This window comes from Falco peregrinus, chromosome 3 (assembly GCF_023634155.1).
Source record: "Falco peregrinus isolate bFalPer1 chromosome 3, bFalPer1.pri, whole genome shotgun sequence".
Lineage (NCBI taxonomy): Eukaryota > Metazoa > Chordata > Aves > Falconiformes > Falconidae > Falco > Falco peregrinus.
The window spans coordinates 43540301-43560541 of NC_073723.1; the positions used below are offsets into that span (position 1 = coordinate 43540301).

The 20241-nt window shown below is 37.2% G+C and overlaps 1 protein-coding gene across 3 annotated transcripts in view; it reads left to right on the plus strand.

Moving 5' to 3' along the window:
• The window catches only part of ARFGEF1 (ADP ribosylation factor guanine nucleotide exchange factor 1), a 94631-nt gene that overhangs the window by 57043 nt on the left and 17347 nt on the right, over positions 1-20241 (plus strand). For all 3 annotated transcript variants that reach the window (XM_005240921.4, XM_055799361.1, XM_055799359.1), the window contains exons 12-26: positions 84-223; positions 328-436; positions 1437-1638; positions 2699-2810; positions 4036-4241; positions 4342-4426; positions 5239-5410; positions 6580-6731; positions 10283-10411; positions 13588-13746; positions 14132-14282; positions 17758-17848; positions 19019-19059; positions 19164-19333; positions 19973-20124. In XM_005240921.4, coding sequence (XP_005240978.1) covers positions 84-223; positions 328-436; positions 1437-1638; positions 2699-2810; positions 4036-4241; positions 4342-4426; positions 5239-5410; positions 6580-6731; positions 10283-10411; positions 13588-13746; positions 14132-14282; positions 17758-17848; positions 19019-19059; positions 19164-19333; positions 19973-20124 — 2071 coding nt within the window. The remainder of the gene's footprint in view (positions 1-83; positions 224-327; positions 437-1436; positions 1639-2698; positions 2811-4035; positions 4242-4341; positions 4427-5238; positions 5411-6579; positions 6732-10282; positions 10412-13587; positions 13747-14131; positions 14283-17757; positions 17849-19018; positions 19060-19163; positions 19334-19972; positions 20125-20241) is intronic.

Genomic DNA, 20241 nt, shown 5'->3' on the forward strand with positions numbered 1-20241 from the left:
ATGCTAAAGGACAAAACTGTACTTGTCTTTCATCAAATGATCTAGTTTTTGTTCCAAATTTGACAATGTCACTTTGTTTATAGATGCCCAGAGCGTAGTGGACATCTATGTGAACTACGATTGTGATTTAAATGCAGCAAATATATTTGAAAGGCTGGTTAATGACCTATCAAAGATTGCTCAAGGAAGGGGTAGCCAGGAACTTGGCATGTCCAATGTTCAGGTAAAAATTCCACCAAACTTCATGAAGCTTCGTGTTTCTTGGCATGATAGTTTAGTCTTAACCTGTCCATTCCACTCATGTATTGCTTTTGAAATCTTTTCTAGGAATTAAGTTTGAGAAAAAAAGGATTGGAATGCTTAGTATCGATCTTGAAGTGCATGGTGGAGTGGAGTAAAGATCAATATGTAAATCCCAATTCACAGACAACACTTGGTAAGACACGAGACATGTTTCTTCTGGCTTTAGTAAAGAGCCACTGCAGGAGTTTTGTGCATTTTTCTAGTATTTTGATACTGTTCGTGTCCAGATTGGTAAAACCCCTTGCATTAAAAAAAGGAGAGAGAATAAACTTTTTTGTTTTCTTTGGTAAAAATATTCCTAAGTCTGGATTGGTGCCATTTGAACAACTTACCTTAATTGTATGAACTCCTAGAAAGCTACTACACTGAAAATTACTAAATCCTGTTATTTTGTGTATTTCTAGTTTTAAAAGGATCACAAAACTTACTTTGAAGCTGCCATAATTAAATCTAACTTCATATTGATTAAATTATTGCTGAAGCAAGCTGGATGGAGAGTATTTTTTTCATTCATTAATACATAGCTGTAGAACTTTCAGTGTTGTAAGCAGTGAAGTAACTAAATCATTACTTGTTTCTGTCTGACCTGAGATGAAAAGTATTAAGGTTATACCAGAACTTTGAGAATTAAGTGCTTCAAGTTGCAGGTGAAGTAGTAACCTTTTCAGAGGTGGTTAGCATGGCTGGCTGTGCACCTAGAGTACCACTTCCTTGGCGTGTCTGATCATAAAAGCTTTTAGACACTCTGTTTCAAAAAACTTAGAATAGTGTGAGTCGCTTCAGGTCAAAAGCAACATTGGACTTGAAAATAAAAGGAAAGATCTGTAACTGGGTTTCTAAGGTGTCATATATTTTTTTCCAAGTGCTTACAAGTGATAGTTGTAATTGAAGACTTAAATTTCAGAAATGTGATGGACTGAAAGAATCACCAATTGATATGTTGTAGTGATTTCTTTTTTTATTGTTTTCCCAACTAAAACAAAAGCAAAATATTTATGTAAAATTCATAGACATTGATGATTACCTTACTAAATTTTAGAAGTCTTCATAGAGAATTTGAGAATAACCTGTGATTATAGTTTCTTTTCACTGTATGTATTTTGTATGTATATGTAACCCTTTCCAATTTATAGGCCAAGAAAAACCCACAGAGCAGGACAGCAATGAAACCAAACACCCAGAGACAATTAACAGATATGGAAGCTTAAATTCCTTGGATTCTACTGCTTCATCAGGAATTGGCAGTTACAGCACACAGATGTCTGGCACTGACAACCCAGAGCAGTTTGAGGTCCTAAAGCAACAAAAGGAAATAATAGAACAAGGAATTGACTTGTGAGTGCCCTTTTATCACCCATGGGAGGGTGGATTCTTTTGGAGCTATGAAGATTCCTGGGTTTTTCTTCCTTCTCCTCATAGATACTCATCTTGTGTTAGGAAAAAAACTCTGGATGTAACAGCACTTCCTCTGATGAAAGAGTGCTGAATGGTGTCCCCTTTGGAGCCTGTCAACAGTGTTTTGTGTTAACCTAATTCCTCACAGCTAGAAGATGAGTACTCTGAATGTTTGTTCTTTTTTCTCCAGACCTGCTTGTCTAAAAATAAGATTTTTATATTTGGATAAAAAGAACATTGAATTCATGTGATCAGTTGAATACGACCCATTTTAGTGTGTACATTACTAATGAAAGTGCCTATATACTTAAGCTGATGCTTCCTTCTGATTAACTTGTCATAATTATAACTGAAGGATGGTATATTTTCTCAGTGCAGTCTGACATGAATCTTCTGTGCGATTTCAGCTTTGTCACCTTACCTCCTCCTCAGTGAGGTCACTTTATGCAAAATGGAAGTTTTCTGTAGTATAATTCTCAGACTGTGAACAAACATGCCTTAGTCCTGTAGTTTCTTTCAGTAACCTGGTTTCTTGTCTTGCACATTTCCATTCTTACAGGCAACTCACGGATTTCTTGATTATTTCATACAGATTAAAACAAAATGCAATAGAGCATAATTGTTCCTTTCTGAGCCAAGACTTTGCTATTTCTGTGGAATATTTTTTTTTCTTCATGAGTGCCAGAGTAAATGATAGTGTTTAACTCTGTTTACTGGGAGCTGCTTGGATGCCACACTGGCAGTTACGTAGCAAAGAGGAAGAGGTGGCTGTTTACAGAGGAAAAAAAAAAAACATTAAATCATCCAATGATGAAGGGAATAATCGTAGAAGGGAACAGCTCATTCCTGTCTAATGCACAGTTTGATAAAGGAAAAACATCTAATATGTAGATTTTCAGTACCTCATCCAAAATTACTGAATCTTTGTACCTAAGCTGGTAAGACTTTATGCATGGGGAAAAGGGTTAACTCTCATTCTATCCTGATCTTAATTGTACAGATTCAATAAGAAACCAAAGAGGGGGATTCAGTACCTTCAAGAACAAGGAATGCTTGGCACTACCCCTGAAGATATTGCTCAGTTCTTGCATCAAGAGGAAAGATTAGATTCAGTAAGAAAACTGTTTTCCTGATGGTTGTATTTGCTCATGCTAATGTTTTTGTAGTAATTGTAAATCACATGATAGTGTTTTAAAGTGTATAACGTTATTGTACAATGAAGAAAAGAAAACTTCTTTCTCTTCTGAAATGTATAAGTTCAAGGAATTTGGAGTATGCATTAGAGCTATACCCAGTACTATATGCATCCTACAGTTCAGCAAAGTGTAAAGGAAAAGACTGACCTCCTTGAGCTGACTCAGAGCTTGTACTTAATCGCTGGTATAGCTAGAAGCATCTTACCAAACTGTATGTACTTTAGTCCAGTAAAGGACTCCCAGAAGTAACTGTCCTTCAGAGACTGCTAAAAAATAACCTGGTGCTACAACATGAAAAGCATTTTTTTGCTGCCTCTCAAAGGAAAGTTATTTAATCTAGATTAGTTCTCTGATCTTATTTACTGCTAGCAGCTGTTGCTGGACTTGGAAGGGTCCTGTAACATATGGCTGAGGTGGGTGGAAATATCTCATGTTGGTATTGTCATGAAAAACTTCACTTTCTGAAACAGCAGTCTGCACCATTATGCTTAGTAGCCACCCCATTTACTTTTGAAGGAAAGGCTTGTATATGCCCGTGCATGCACCTGTGACTGAAGTTACAAATTTCAGTATTAGAACTTGGACTCAGCCATCAAAACAAATTCTTAACTTGAGTTCACATATACAGGCATCTTTATCTGAATGCACAGTATTTTTCACTGTACTGTATTGCATTGACAGTGATCAGCTTGGATGTTTTTGAGTACCAGCTAGTTACATATGAGCATCGCTTGTATCTGAAACCTGTACTCTAGTGGGAATAAAGTTGAGTTCAGTAAGCTTTTCATTCCTGCAGTAAGTTTCCTAACTAGAAAAATCATTACAGCAGAGAACAATCAATCACTGCTAATATCAACTTTGTCTTGTGCACATGTGGAATTCTTCTGATAACAAAAAAAATGGTCAATGAGTAAAACCAGAGGAGGAAAGTAGGCAGATATTTATGAGCATGTAAGACTATTATGATGGAATATATGGCCAAAATACTTTGCTTTAGATAGCAGAGTAGAAGCAGGAATATGTCTTAGTTAACTGAATACAGGCCTCTTTTTGTGAGACCTATGGGCAGTGTGACTCTGTGGTTCTTAGTTACTATTTTTTTGCCAGTGTAAATGCACTAGTTTGTCTTTTCTTATTTTAGACTCAGGTTGGGGAGTTCCTGGGAGACAATGATAAATTTAACAAAGAAGTCATGTATGCATATGTAGACCAACACGACTTTTCAGGAAAGGATTTTGTTTCAGCTCTGCGCATGTTTCTAGAGGGATTTCGTCTTCCAGGAGAGGCTCAAAAAATTGATCGCCTAATGGAGAAATTTGCTGCTAGATATTTAGAATGTAACCAAGGGTAAGGCGTACTTTGTCGTCAGAACTTTGGAAAGCTGAATAATAAGTAAAAACTCTTAATATGTTAAATTTGCTGTTCTTTTTCTACTTTCCCCTTTCAGGCAAACTCTTTTTGCAAGTGCAGATACTGCATATGTTTTAGCTTACTCAATTATCATGTTGACAACAGATCTTCACAGTCCACAGGTATGTTGCTAGAAAAATACTTGCCTAATCCATAGACATCTAACTTGCAGGCTTTGTGACAATTTCGTCTTAAAAGCTTGATGTTCAATTTAACACCAGTATGAGTGCAAGAAATATGGTACCTTAAGTTTGTGTATCTTTTAAGTAACAGTGTTGTGTTTCATGGGTAGTGAGATTTGTAAGTTGTTTTCGTTAGACCTTTCTGTAAGGTGTCAACTTTGCTACTCTGTGTTGAATAGGAATTGTGTCGATTTGCTTTCGTATTATGGCACTCAAAGTAGTGATCTAACCTATAGTCAAAGCCAGAACTTGTGTAATTACTTAACCGTTGATTTTAACACAAATCTGCTCCTGATTTCAGTCCGTTTGTAAAAGTAATGCAGTTTTATTTTGATAAATACAGCTCAATTCTGCAATGTATAGTATTCAAAGTTGCAGTTATTAGCCATCGTCGTGTATTTAAGCAAAATCTGGAAAGAGTGTTGAACTCTTATGAGATTATGGGATTGTGTTTAAAGTAGATAGCTTGGTCTGTATGACAAGATAAACCACATGTTTATTTTTTTAATGTATGACTAATTGATCTGCGGATCCTACTGAATGTTTGAGTGTTGTAATGCCCACATGGCCTTGCATTATTTTGTAGTTTTGACAGTGTACTCCTCCATGTGTTTGATACTTAAAAATGTCTTCTGAATAAGCAGGTTTGTCCTTGATGGTAACTTCATCTGTCTGTCTGCTTTATAGGCAGCATTGTAACTCTGTGAACTTGCCTCATTTATTGATATTAATAGCTGCTTTCTGGGTTTCAGGTTAAGAATAAAATGACAAAAGAACAGTATATTAAAATGAATAGAGGTATCAATGACAGTAAAGATCTCCCTGAGGAGTATTTGTCTGCTATCTATAATGAAATAGCTGGAAAGAAGATTTCAATGAAAGAAACAAAAGAATTAACAATACCCACAAAATCCAGTAAACAGAGTAAGTAATTGCAATGTTAACTTTCTTCCAAGTATTGGCTCTTCGGTTTCACGAAGCTATTTTAAAATGAGATGAATGAAGCAAGCACTGCTTACTTCACTCAAAATGAGTCCTAACTTCTAATGTAATATCCTTTTTTATATAAATGTGTGATGCTACCTTCAAATCTGTGCTAAATGCAACTGCTTATTTTCACTTCTGCATCTGAATTGCTGGTACTCGGTGCATTGACCATGGAGAAGACAGATTTTGCTGTTCACAGCAACATAGGGAAACGCGGTTGAGGGCTTTATGAACTGACAGCAGTGCTGATGGGCATAGTGTAGAACAAACACAGTAGTTGTGCCTTCTAAGGTAACCGTTGTGTTTTCTTGCCCAGTCTGTCATCTGCAAAAATTTTGCATTATTTGGTTTGTAGGGCCCTAATTTATGCACTTTTTAATTATCTTTTCCTCTCTCAAATACCAGAAAAACTTCTTTGTGTGTTGTGTAACGTGAAGATTCAGATGTTATTCATTCTAGCTTTTCTACAGAGAACATAGGGAGATTTGACTTTTTCTCAATATAGTCAAATTTGAATACTTTTAAGTCCTAGGTTAGCCTTATGAACAGACTGCTTACAGGAGCATCTGGAGAAAAGAATCCCTCTTACTTTCGATATTTGTTCAATTAGTATAATGTTGTATTATAACTTTACAAAGAAGCTGATTATTACAATCTACTTGGATATCACTTTCTTCATGAGATGGAGGTAACATTACTGAAATGAAAAGGTGTTTAAGGTAGTTGTTCCACAGAAAAAGGTTGTTCACTTATTTTTATTGTTATTTTGTGTGCTGATGGATTGCTACAAAACTTCTCTTTGCTTTGAATTTTGCTTAGTGGATGTGATATGCTGTCAGTTGAGGTGATGGAGGAGAAATGTTTGTTGTGCAAATCTTAAAATGTTGTAAAGGTTTAAAATTTGGTTACGTTTTATACATAAGTTTGCCTTAAATTTTATCTATATTGAAAAGAAATATCTTGCTGATGTAGTAATTTCAGAAAGTAAAGATAATGCAAAGAATGCATCCAAGTATGGCACTTAATGAAAAGTTTTAAAATGTTATGTTCCTGAAAGCACCACTGCTAAAGATGCACAAATGAGAGGAATAAAAATGTGTTTACAGGTGTTGCCAGTGAGAAGCAGAGAAGACTTCTGTATAATTTGGAAATGGAACAAATGGCTAAAACAGCTAAAGCTCTTATGGAGGCAGTGAGCCATGTTCAGGCACCTTTTACTAGTGCAACACACCTGGAGCATGTGAGACCCATGTTTAAGGTGAGACACATGTTTAGATGCTTACCTGGAATATCACATAGTTTCTTAATACAAAATACTGACTGACAGGATTTCTTGAAAATACTGAAGTTTTACATCTGCTATGTTTTGATTGTTTAGTAAGTTATTTTACTTGCTACAGGAAATAAGGGGTTTTGAGCCTTACACTGCACTTTCATGTACCCTGGAATTCAAGAAGTTTCTATGCTGATAGAAGCAGCATCTTGATATAATGGAGGAGTTACAAGGAATATAATGGAGGAGTTACAAGGAATATGTTGAGGAGACAAAAGTATAGAGAGTAGTTAAAAACTCTAAATTACAGGATTTTTATTTCAGGTATAGAGGTGTAGTAAAAAAATCCAGATTTATAGTGAGAAATGACTAATCCCAGATTATTGTTTTGAGTTGCTCCTACTGCTTCTGAGGGAGATTACTTCATTCCATTTTGGGGAAGCAGTTATCGGAACAAACTTCTGTCTAATGTTGGCTGCTACAAATTAATATTTTAGAAAAGCTACGGCAGTCATCTAGCTTTGGGGGAGGTAGCTGGGCCTGTATTATACCATTATTCTAAACACCTGTCTACACTATTGCATAAGTGCAAAGCTATCTGCATGGCAAATGCCTTTTCCATACCACATCAATTACGAAGAATTTTTGAACTTTGAGGAAGCATTTGGGGGGCAGATTTTGTTACAAGACTACAGAGCATAAGAACATGTTTAGCTCTTTGCTGATTACTTTAAAAGCTAGGGGGTTATCTCCACTGAGAGGAGAATAAGAACAGTCACAAGAAAGAAGGGTCAGGATTTAGAATATTTCTATCTTACATGGGTTTCTAACTGAAGATAGATTCATAGAATCAGAATACTTTATGTTGGAAAAGATCTGTAAGATCATCAAGTCCAGCTGTTAACGTAATGCTACCCAGTCCATTAGCCATGTCCCTAGGCACCACATCTACACGTTTTTTAAATACCTCCAGGGACTCCAGGTGACTCAACCACTTCCCTGGGCAGCCTGTTCCAATGCCTGACAACCCTTTTGGTGAATCACCTTTTTGGTGCTTTTTCCTGACATGCAGTCTAAACCTCCCCTGGTGCAACTTGAGGCCATTTCTTCTTGTTCTGTCTCTTGTTACTTGAGAGAAGAGAACAACACCCACCTCACTTACAACCTCCTTTTGGGTAGTTGTAACGAGCGCTAAGGTCTCCCCTGAGCCTCCTTTTCTCCAGGCCAAACACCCCCAGTTCCCCCAGCTGCTCCTCATAAGCCTTGTGCTCCAGCCCCTCCACCAGCTTCGCTGCCCGTCTCTGGACACGCTCCAGCCCCTCAATGTCCCTCCTGCAGTGAGGGGCCCAAACCTGAACACGGCATTCGAGGGGCGGCCTCACCAGTGCCCAGTGCAGGGGGACGGTCACTGCCCTGGTCCTGCTGGCCACACGGTTTCTGACACAAGCCAGGGGGCTGTTGGCCTTCCTGGCCACCTGGGCACAGTGAGGATCTAGCTGTATGATTGCTGTCCATGAGGCAAGCAGTTCTGAGTTCTTTATTTCCATATTAATAAAAGCAGCATAGTACTCTGCTTGTGCAGAATAACACTAAATGAAGCCCTTTTTTAAGATTCAGGGTATCACTTGACAGAGCTGTACTATACATAATCTCTCTCTTGACTTCTTTAAGGCTGAAATGATTTGTATACAGGCATCTGTAAAATTCTGAGACTCCTTCCTTAAGATACCAGCCTTATACTCTATAACATTCCTAGGCTTTGGTATCTGAAAAGTACATTTGCAAAATCCATTTTCAAAGGAGCAAAATATGAAGCATCAGGCTAAATTAACAACCTAAATGCCTTTTGTGAAGGTGCAAAGCATTAGAAGTCTCCTTACATGAGGATGTTCATAAACTAATTGAAAGTACTGAGGACAGTGTAATACATTGAACAGAGAGCTGTCTTCTCAAAACAGTGAGAACTGTGGAATTTAAATATTTAACTTCACCTTTTTTTATTTAGACCTCTCAATTTTTATTTCAGCAACATTTTATACATTTCTGGGTATCTCTTTCACCCATTGATGCCAGCATAAAATTGGTGATTATAACTTTATTTACAGATAGATTTGCTAGATTATTAAAACAGAACAAAAATTCACTTTATGGACACCTAGGCACAGCAAAATTGATTGTCTATTCCAGAGGCTTAATTTTCACTTTTAATGACAAGAGTCTGTTACAAATAACTGTAAATCTAGTTATAACCTAGATAAGAGTTATCTCGAGATCGTTCTTAAAGTATTTAAGTTTTGGAATTTTTAAGATTAGTTTTGACTTTAATAGGTGTGAAAAACTAAAAAAGGGGGGGGAAAAACCTCCAAATACACTTCTGGAACATGGAATCATAGAATAGTTTGGGTTGAAAGGGATCTTTAAATGTCATGCAAGAGGAAATTAAGCCCTAAATCTAGGAATTCATCTGATGTCTTTAATACTGTCCCAGAGTAATCATTTGGTGTGTCCAAATGTTAAATGTGTTTCTGAGATAGTGCTTTTTGGTGTTGCACCAAAGCTCTGTGGGGCATCATTTTATTATGAAATCAGATGTGAAATCTGTTGCTCCCTGCTGTGCCCATGATTATGTATTTCATCTGGGGTGACTTCAGGTATAATTATTTCTAAAAGCATTCCGGGAACCCTGATGTTTTCTCTCCATACCACTTGTAGTTTGGTAGGTTCCTCTGCATCTTTGGCTTGCTTTTTTCTGCCCGTAGGAGAGGGAGCCTTGACCGCAAGGACAAGACCATGTGGAATCTCCTGCAGTAACTTTTAGTTGACTGTATTACACTCTCATTCTCATCTAAAGGCAGAGGAATAAGAAATGTCAACAGGGGCTTAGATACAAAAAGATGGAGGGCTGAGGGCAACAAAATTACAAGCAGAGATATCAAGGAAAGAGTCATGTTTTGTCTCTTATTGTGGTTGTCTTGCTGTAATTTTAGTGGAATGAACAGTTTGCTGCCCTATTTATTTTAGGCTTTTTTTTTTTCTTCTGGTGTTACCAGGACAAACTTGTCTTATTTAAGTACATACTTCTCGTTAAAAAGGAATCTATTCTACACTGTGTCAGTTCTTGCAATAACTATTGACTATATCTTTATTTCTCACTGTGAGAAGATACAGGTTATCCCGAGAATACCAGAACTCCAGTAGACTTCTAAGACATAGTTTTGGGGTTTGTTTTTTATTTCCAGCTATCTAAAGATTGTTGTCTGTGTTGGCTGCTGAGGGTGAGGGGGAATGCTTCTAAGGGGAGTGTCAGTCTGTATTACTTCTATCCTATTCTAGATCACATGTCTCTTCTAACCATGCTTCTCTCGGGTTCTGTGTCTGATGTCTGTGCTGTTCCATTTTCTTTTTGGCAAAAGGCAACTTCAAGGTTAATGATGTGAGTTAAGGGCAGAATTCACACTTTAGCAAGGTGTTGAAGCTATAATATTCCCTTCAAGTAGTAAGAGTTGCTAATGTAACTTATTTTGCATACATTGCAGTTGGCATGGACCCCTTTTCTAGCTGCATTCAGTGTGGGTCTACAGGACTGTGATGACACAGAAGTTGCCTCTCTTTGTTTGGAGGGTATACGATGTGCAATCCGGATTGCTTGCATTTTCAACATTCAGGTAAAAATTCTAATATTGAGACAATACTTTGATTTATGTACCAGCAAAATGTTAGTGGGGTGCTAGGAGTCCTTGTTGCTGAAGCTATGCACTGCAATACCTAGAGGCTGCCTCCTTCTGCGATTACTACTTCATCTGATATTTGATTGGAAGTGTTTTAGTGACCTTTATTTTTCCTGGTGTTTTGGATAAGTGCTGCCATGCCTGTGTACTGAATTTTTGTTTCCCCATGGGCTGACTACTTTTATGTCAAAGTACTTTCTCTGTAGCTTTGTTACAAAGCTGTTTGGCTTTGTTTTGATGTTTCATAAAATGAGTCTTTCTATCCTATTTCATAAGTGAAGTAGTATCTCTGTGAACTGTGTTTGAAATACTGCTCTCAACTTCAGAAAATTCAAATAATCTGAGACTTCTATAATTGGATACCTTTTTAACAGTTAGGGCACTGGAGAAGTAATTTCTGATGTAATGCATGAATGTATCTTGCATTAAGCACAATGCCAAGAATTCCAGACTCTCTGGCTCCAGAGGGTAATTCTGATTAAACTTGGGCACATTTTTGCACACTGCACCTCCCCCCCCTGCCCCTTTTTTTCCATTTTAAAATCATTGGTAGTGAATGTACAATTATGTTATTGTAAACTATTAGTTAATACATCATCTGCCATAAGTCCATTGTAGGGATAGCTGAAGAGAGGGACAAGCAATATTCCTGTTTGACATTGCATTACTTCATGTGTACATTGAAAATTAAAAAAAAAAAAAACCACACACACGTGCCCCCCCCCCCCCCCCAAAAAAAAAAAAACCACTCAAAAAACCCCCAAAACCTTGTAAGACTAACTTTAAGTAAAAACTGTTGAACTATGATACGACAGTGAATGCTGTGGTTCCCTCTCTCCTTGCATTTGTATTCAGAAAATTAGGTAACTTTTTATCACTAACGTGGAAAGACACGTTGGAATCTCTGATACAGCTGCTTCAAAAAGTGTGTTTGAGATCATGTAAGGTTTCCTTTCTCTGTCTTTCCACTTCATTTTCTCCCTGTGCCCCCAACCAAACAGACTTTAAAATTTCATTAACAAAACCTTCCCTGGAGCCTGCAGCTGTTCAATGAAATTCACATTCCTGTTATTTTTGTTTCTAAGCTGCAAAAGCACAGCTGGTACAAATACCACTTTCAGCAGCTGCAGAGGTTAGCTCCCAGTGCTGCAGTGGCCTGCCTTGGGTGGGGAGGGTAAGGATGTGTTTGCTCTAAGATACCCATGCTCCAAAAATGTACTAGAATCAGTCCTACCCTTCAACTGACTTGGGACAAACAACACTTCTTATTTGCTGAAATTTAAAGATTTGTATTTTCAGCGTAAGCAATATTCCTTCTTGGGAATTCTGTTTGTTGTCATCATTAAAAACAATACTGGTTTGTTGGTGATGTCGGTATGTTGGAGGATGATTCCATTGCACAGGGTCCTGATTAGATGGCAGTGTTGTCTGTGTTCAGACACAGATAGCTCGGGTGGTTTGAAGGACACTGGTAAATCTGTACTTGGGCTGACTTACGGATCTTTTCTGTTGGAAGCAGGTTTTCCTCTTGTGCTTATTTCATTGAATAAACATGCAAAGCTAAAATTGGTCTCTAACATTAGTTTATAGACCTTAAAAGATAATGGAGGGAGCTGAAGGCATTTAGTTTAAAGAAAATTCCCAAAGCACACATATAGTTTAAGCTATGCATGTTCACCTCTAAAACGTCAATTAAAGAGTCTGGTTTTAATTATGTTTTTAATCTTAGACTGTCACAGAGTCTGGCTTTTGTCTTCAAGCATCTGGGACAAGATACCCATCAAAAGGACTTACTTGATTTGTTATATCATCTGGTTTTACTTTCTAGTTGATGGACACATTGTTTAGTTGTTTTTCTCATACTTCAATGGCTTAGAAAAAGGGGCAGAGAGGGAATATCTGTACGTTACAGAGATGGAAGGTAGGACTGAAAACATTTTCCTTTTACGGAAGATAACACAGTTGGTGGACTCTAAAGCTTATTTGCTTAGTATTCTTTCCATGAAAATTCCATTTTTCTGTGCTTATCGATCATGTGCTGTGCCTTTGCCAGTGTACCCTGTAGTAGTAGTTGGATTTGAACATGGCAGCCATGCTATGTGGCTCTGTGAGAATCCATCCCTTCTGTCATTGCCCGCTGTTGTGGGGTTCATGTTTTCTCAATGAAACAGACATTCTTCGCAGGACTTTTTTCTGAAATATTTTGTATTTGGTTTTATTAAATGCTCAAAGAGTTGGTGGGGTTTTTTTATTTATTTGAAAACAGTCTTAAACATCCAAACAGTTAAATATATTTCATACTTGTCATTTGTTTCTCTGACATACAGCCATTTGGCTTTATGGCCTTCATGTCGTATATAACAGGAGAGTAAAATGCACTTGTGAGCTCAGCTGTAATCCTCTTTTTACTGTTGTAATTAGTACCTCAAATTACATAAGATCTGAGGAGTTTCCTTTGGTGTTTATAGATGCACTGTACATAAAAATCTGGTACATACCTGCAGAACATTTTTTTTGTGAGATTTTACCTGCCTAGACTATAGATCACTTGCTGTTCAGCCACCCATGACAGTCTCATCTCACAAGCTTCTGAGGTGCTTCAGATGGAGTAGATTAGATAATACAATTTGAGCTGGTTTGTGAAATTAAAAAAACCATGCTGTTTAAGTACATTATCTAGATTCTGTGACCAAAAAAAACCCTGCAGTTTGAGAGGGTCTGCTAATAGGGCAGCATTTCCAGAGTAGGTCCGTTACAAGAATATTAAAAGCTTAGTTAAAGAATCCTATTTCTTAAACAGCATCCTGTTTCCCAAAAAAAGCCTCCCCCAATCCAAAAAGACCAAACCCAAAAACCTAACAACCACCTATATGTTCTATGCTGTCAGACATTACGCTTCACGTTCCTGAAGAGTGGGAGCCTGATTTTATTCCACAGCTTACTGCAGAAGAACATGAGATATTTTCATTATGTAGAATGCTTTGGAAATTAAGTTCTAGGAAGAGAAAGGTAAACAGTATATTTGCTGAAACCACACAGATTGTACTAAGCAAGAAACTGAGAAAACGCTTACAAGAGGTTTGTTTGGTTTGGTTTTTTTCTCCCATTTGTAGCTTGAAAGAGATGCCTATGTCCAAGCATTAGCAAGATTTACGTTACTTACAGTGAGTTCTGGGATTACTGAAATGAAGCAGAAGAATATTGACACAATCAAAACTCTCATCACGGTGGCTCATACAGATGGAAACTATTTAGGAAATTCCTGGCATGAGGTACAAGAGTCATTTGTATTTGAACTGTAAGAAAGCGCGTGTACTGATTTTAAACAGAGTAGTGTGCTTGTTTATGCATAAATACAGTGCTTTTTAGATAAGTGCTGCATATATACGTTTGTACATACATTGTGTAGAATTACACATTGTATAGCCAATAAAGTAGCAAAACATGTCCAAGTGAGAAATAAAATTGTGAGATACTAATCCAATAGTATTTAAATTAATACTAATTTTAGTCAGAAGAGCAGAAATAGTTGCCTGACCTTGGTTGTTCGGGGCAGGGGGTGTGTCTAAAGCTCTGCCTTTAGGTTTCTGTTTAGTTATTTTTTAGTATTTTAAACTGCTTTTTGTTGATAAACAACGTCTTTATGCTCTGGAACAGATTCTGAAATGCATCAGTCAACTTGAACTGGCACAGTTAATAGGAACTGGAGTAAAACCTCGCTACATCTCAGGGACAGTGCGTGGCAGGGAAGGTTCTCTTACTGGAACAAAAGATCAGGCACCCGATGAATTTGTGGGGCTGGGACTGGGTAAGTAATGCAGACATGAAGGATTTACTTTAACTGGCTTTGTTCAGACAGATAGTAAAGTTTGTCCTTTGTTTTCATTATGGTTGACTATGAGGTTCAGAGACGAGACCATGAAGTAGTCCTTGTAAAACTAACTTGGATAAACCTATTCCTATTTCTGGATATTTGTTTTGCTCTGTTAAGTATTATTGATAGGATAGGGGAGAGGGAAATGTGAGTGATGCATTACTCATTTCTATTAACATACAGCTGACCAAGTAAGAATGGATTGCTGATGGTATGACCAGATTTAGTAATATTGCGACGTTAGTGCACCAAGTATTTTACCAAACTGGCAAGTTAGCATGTGTAGGTTAATCACCCTGTTACGAAATTTTGTAAGAAACACACAGTATTCAAACCAAGTGGGAGATTAGTCTGACTTAAATTGTGAAATTGTTTCCTCCTCCGTTGGGTACTTTGATACTGAATAAGTAGCTTTTGGCTCTCAGGCCAACTTAAAAAAATTACTTCATAAATGAGATGATGTTTCCTATCCTCCTAAAGAAGTATACTGGTCTTTCCTTAAATCATCTTTAAAAAGGTATTGGTTAATTTGGGTTTTTTTAATAGCAACGCAGCTAAAGACTTACTGGTTTAGGGTGTTGGGGAACTATGGAAGTGTCAAGGAAGGATATGTAACTCCATTTGACTGTTAGGAAGTTTCAATTTTAGTATAATGCTCAGTGTCTCCAGCCTTTTGAACCATTACACCCACAGTCCAGCAAAAGCTGGTTTCCCTCAATTTTTCATGTAAATTTTCTTTCTTCCCCCCCCCCCCCCCTTTTTTTTTTTTTTTTTTTTTTTTTTTGAGGAGTAATGATTATTTTACTAGTTTCCCTGATCTCAGCCTTCAGCTTGTCCTAATTGTCTGGCTTTGTGTTCTCCTCAGACAGGTTTTTCTTACTCTGCGGTCAGTCCTTTTCTTTCCATAGTGCTCTCCTCTGGCCTGCCTCTATGTACTCTACTCCCCTCACCTTGCCAAGAGCTGCTGAAGCAAGATTTATGTTACTTACAGTGAGGCTTATGCCTGGAAATTAATGCATCTGCCAACATCTCGTATACTGAGCTTCTTCCCGCCCTTCTAATATGCATCCTCCAGTTTAGTGTTCCCCAGTGACCTATCCAGCTGGGCTGTCTCCAAGTGCTGGCAGTTTCTTTATGCTTAAGTGACTGGCCTTTAAAAATTTTAAGTCCTAATAGCTCAAGAATGTAAACTGTAGTCAGGTGTCTCTAAATCATACTTGCTAGTTGTTGGTATAGATCCAACTCGTAAAGACTTTTTTCCCCTCTGTCAACTACACTTCCAAGGAAAATAGTGTATGCCCAAATGCATAACATGTTGTTTTCTGAAATGCTTGTTACAGTGCACATATGGAAACTTAACCTATTTTTTTATTAACCCCCCCACCCCCCTCAAATAATACCCCTCCAGTCTTACAGGGAAATGCCTAACTAAAAGGAATTTGGTTTTCATACACTTAAGGGATGTTAGAACATAGTCTTTTTTGCAATTGTTTTAGGTTTTTCACTGTTCTCCACAAATCCTGTGTTGCAAATACTTCAATTTCCTTATACTTCCCATTAACCTAAATTCCTGTGAAGAACCCACAGCACATATGTCCATATATACAGGCACATATTTTGAAAGAAAACAATTGCTTAATTAGAGTAAGTGAAGTTGCAGTCTGGTGACACAGAACCTCCATCTTTCAAATCTGCTTGCAAAATCAGACATGCATAAGCTGCAGCATTCACTTTTCTTGCTGAAGTTAAAGTGTGGGTTATTAAAAAAAAAACAAAACAAAACAAATAATCAACAAACCCAACCCCCCAAACCCCTTTGCTCATTTACTGTGTACTCTTCAGGTATCTACATTTGAACTGTGAAGTTCAGCTTTCTTCTGCTGTAGTTCCTATTCACAAACTTGGAAGACAAAACCTGTTGCTGTGGCATAGCCATAGTGTACTTCTTAGGTAACCAGAAATTCTCTTTAGACAATGGGAATCTGAGGAATCAGTTTTTCATAAAGCAGAATAACATAGGCAATTCTTAACATTTCATTGTAAAGGGTCTTGTAACTGTTAGAATAGAAATCTGCTGTCTGTTTAGGTTTTCCGGTATTAATTATAAATCCTATGATAATAAAGATTTCTTATGTAAAGTGGCAGAGTTGGCTAGGGTTACCAGACTTCTTGGAAATAGCCCTTCAAATTCACTTCACACAGCTGCTCATCTGGTATTTTTCTCAGCTGAAGCATTACCAAGATTCAAGCTAATTTGATACTGGCAGCTTGTGTGCTTACAAGAGAAGTCTTGACCAAACCTAACAGTATTATAAGTTGCTGAAATACTAGTATAAATTTACGTATGTACGCATGTATATACAGGAAGGTTTGTACATAAATGCCCTTAAAAATACTTCAGATGGGTCAGTTTATCTAGATTTGACAGACAGTCATCTCCAGCCGCCCCCAAGCGTAGAACACTGCAAGACTCAGAGGCAGACTTTCGGGAGGCAGTCTTAAACATGAGAACTTTTCATTTTGGCAGAGCTCTGAGGACAGAACCGCTAGCATTTTTTCAGTCTTCTGTTCTCCCCTATCTTTCTGATAGGCTGCCTAAGGAGGAAAAAAAAAAAAAAGAAAAAAAAAAACCCACCAAAAAAACCCCCCACAAACCCAAACACCTAAATACATGGTAGGTAGAATTACCAAGAGTGGTTGCAAGATTCCTGCTCTGTTTTTTTGATGGGGGGTTGACGGGAGCTTAGAGATTGCTAGAAAATTCAGAAATTTGCCTGCTGTGAAGTTAGTATTTTCTTAACATTAGCTTTCCCAGTTGTGGGTTTCTGTCCACTAAAATAAATACTGGGGTTTTATTTAAAGAATTTTCTCACTATTTTTAGGTGATAATTTTGGTGTACTTGAGATGTAGCTTTAAGATGAAGTTTTCCTCTGTGAATGGTTACAAAGAAAACCTATCACGCTGGATTTACTTACTTGCTGCTAACAAAGTGTGAAAGGTTCTGCTCTGTCCAGTATTCTCCATCATCTCTTGTGTATTTTCAGTAGCAGAATTACCAAAGATCCATTGAAAGATGGAGAGGAAAAGGTGGTTCTTGTGCTTTTGAATTTTTTGCACTTCTGTCTATTTGTAGCGTTGTTAAGAATAGTGGACAATTTTTTGAGACTGATATAGTTTATACGTGGATAGAGAATCTAGAGAATTAGGACTTAGAACAACATGCAGTTGGTCACTGAGATGCCCAGCTCATGCAAGGGAAATTAATAATGTACTTCTCTTTTTTGGGGGATCAATATATTTGTGAAAAAATGTATTTCATTATACTGGTAGTGGCATGACTTCTCTTCCTCTTTCTTCCTAGCCCTTTCTGTGTTTTCTTACCTGTTTTTCAAATTTTGTTCACTATAGTTGGTGGAAACGTGGATTGGAAGCAGATAGCAAGTATTCAGGAATCCATTGGTGAAACTAGCTCCCAAAGCGTTGTCGTTGCTGTAGACAGGTATTGTATTAAATTTGCTGTTGCCATCTCAAGCTTTTTGAGCGATAGTTGAATACTCTCTGCTAATAACAGGACATTATTATTAATTTACCCCTATTTGAAAAAACCTGCATAAATAGTACCATATTAAAGACCTTTTCGTTTTGTGAGTGTTTTCCTTTCTTATGGAGAAGTATTTTTGCAAGAAGGAAGAGAACAAAGATTAAGCAAGAAGCCTTTTTATTGATGCAAAATTATTACAGGAGGGTTGCAGAATGAAGACTGCTGTACTGTCTGGTGAATCTTGATTTGCTAAATATGTTAACATATAGCAAATCTCATTCTGCCTTAGTACAGGGAATGTTATTGACAGACCCTTTTTTCTCCTAAATGTAATTACTGACTCTCTGCTTTCCTCTAGGTTATGTAGATGTTGTCTTATGTTACCAAAATTGCTATTCCAGTCTTCCTTTCTGTGCATCATGTTTATCATAACTGGATTTGATCAGGCATGATGCATATCATAAACATTCCCTGTTTAGACCATAAAGTACTGATCAGACTGCAGTGTTAATGCATCTTGCTCTCTCAGCATATAAGAAATCAGAAAACATGATTTGTCAAAATTGACAATCAGAAAGGGGTATCATTCTGAAGGCTTACAAGCATTTCTGTGACTGAGTATAGGCAGCAACATTGATCTCAGCTCCGTGAAAGTTGCCTTGCAGTAAAATTACATCAAGTGAACTAGAGGCTTAATGTCAAATGCATAATAAATAGCTCTTTAGATTTGCAGTATTTTTCTCCACTTCATAATGGAGTGTTTCCAGTATCTGTTTGTCATGGCAGATAGGAATTATGCACTTCGGAGAAGTTTGACTTCTGTGTTTGGAGCAGGGCTGAATAGTTTATAAACTAGTGACGTTATTTATCAGTCACTGTCAAGAGCAGATAGTATTAGAAACAATGCTTACCTCCCAGTCTCCATGCATGCTTATGGGAGTTATTTAAAAATATTAGAAATAATTGAAATATTTCTGATTTTCAAAGCTCAGTATTTTTCCACAGTTACTAATTTTTTTTAAATAAATCAAAGTAGTCAGGAGATGGCTATATACTTTTTTAAAAAAACTTGAATACATATTTAGTAAATTAAGAAATTGTAACAATGTCTTAAACTGCACTTTACAGAATATTTACGGGATCTACAAGGTTGGATGGAAACGCTATTGGTACGTTTTGTCCACCCCACCCCACCCACCCCCTGTAAACTACAAAGCAGCTTTGCCTTAAAACTTGGAAAAATATTGCATTAAAATCTGTGTGCATTTCATAGTGGATTTCGTTCGCTGGCTATGTGCCGTATCTATGGATGAACTGCTGTCTGCTACCCACCCTCGAATGTTTAGTCTGCAGAAGATAGTAGAGATTTCTTACTATAACATGGGCCGGATAAGGCTACAGTGGTCTAGAATCTGGGAAGTTATTGGAGATCATTTTAATAAGGTATCCTCATTAATGTTTATACTGCATACTCCTTGAATTACCAATACAAATAAATTTTATTTAGAGCTTTGTTAGAAAAGCATGTGCTTGTCTGAATTATGCTGTTTTTTCTGTCTTTCTGTATAAGTAGCTTAAAATACAGCAAAAATTGTAAAGCTGGAAAAGCCTGTAAGAAGATAGAGGTACACAATATAATCAATGTAAAAGGAGAAGTATATATTAAGTTATTTATCGTGCTCTGGGTCTAGAACTGGCAGCCTTTAGTTATGTGTTCTAATTTTTGGGGGTGTGTTATGAAGCTTGGGCTAGAAGGTTGGTTTCTGTTCAAGTCTAAATTGACTATGTATAAGGTGAATGTCTGACATGTGTTTTTAATACAGCTTCTTGAAGTCTTTTTAGACAGCTTACTTATTTTTAGAAAGTTTTAAATGCTAGGATATATAATGTAGAATATAGCTGAAATTGGTTAGGGATTATTGAATTGCATTAACAATGTGGTTCGCGGAATCGTCTACTACTTAAGTTTGTTAATTTTCTAGTACTGCTTAGTTCTCAGTTACCAAATGTAGAGGCAGCTTGGTGTGAATCCATAAGAATTCTGATGCAAGCTTACTATGCATTCCTATTCTACATTATCAGGTTGGCTGCAATCCCAATGAAGATGTAGCTATTTTTGCAGTGGACTCATTAAGGCAATTATCAATGAAGTTCTTGGAAAAAGGAGAACTTGCTAATTTCCGATTCCAGAAGGACTTCCTAAGACCATTTGAACATATCATGAAGAGAAACAGGTAATAACATACAATGAAATTAATCGCCTGGGATCATAAGCACCAACTTTTGCAATTTATGTTTCAAATCGCTTTTATACAACCAGTTGCTGAAGAATTACGCTATTCTAATTGATC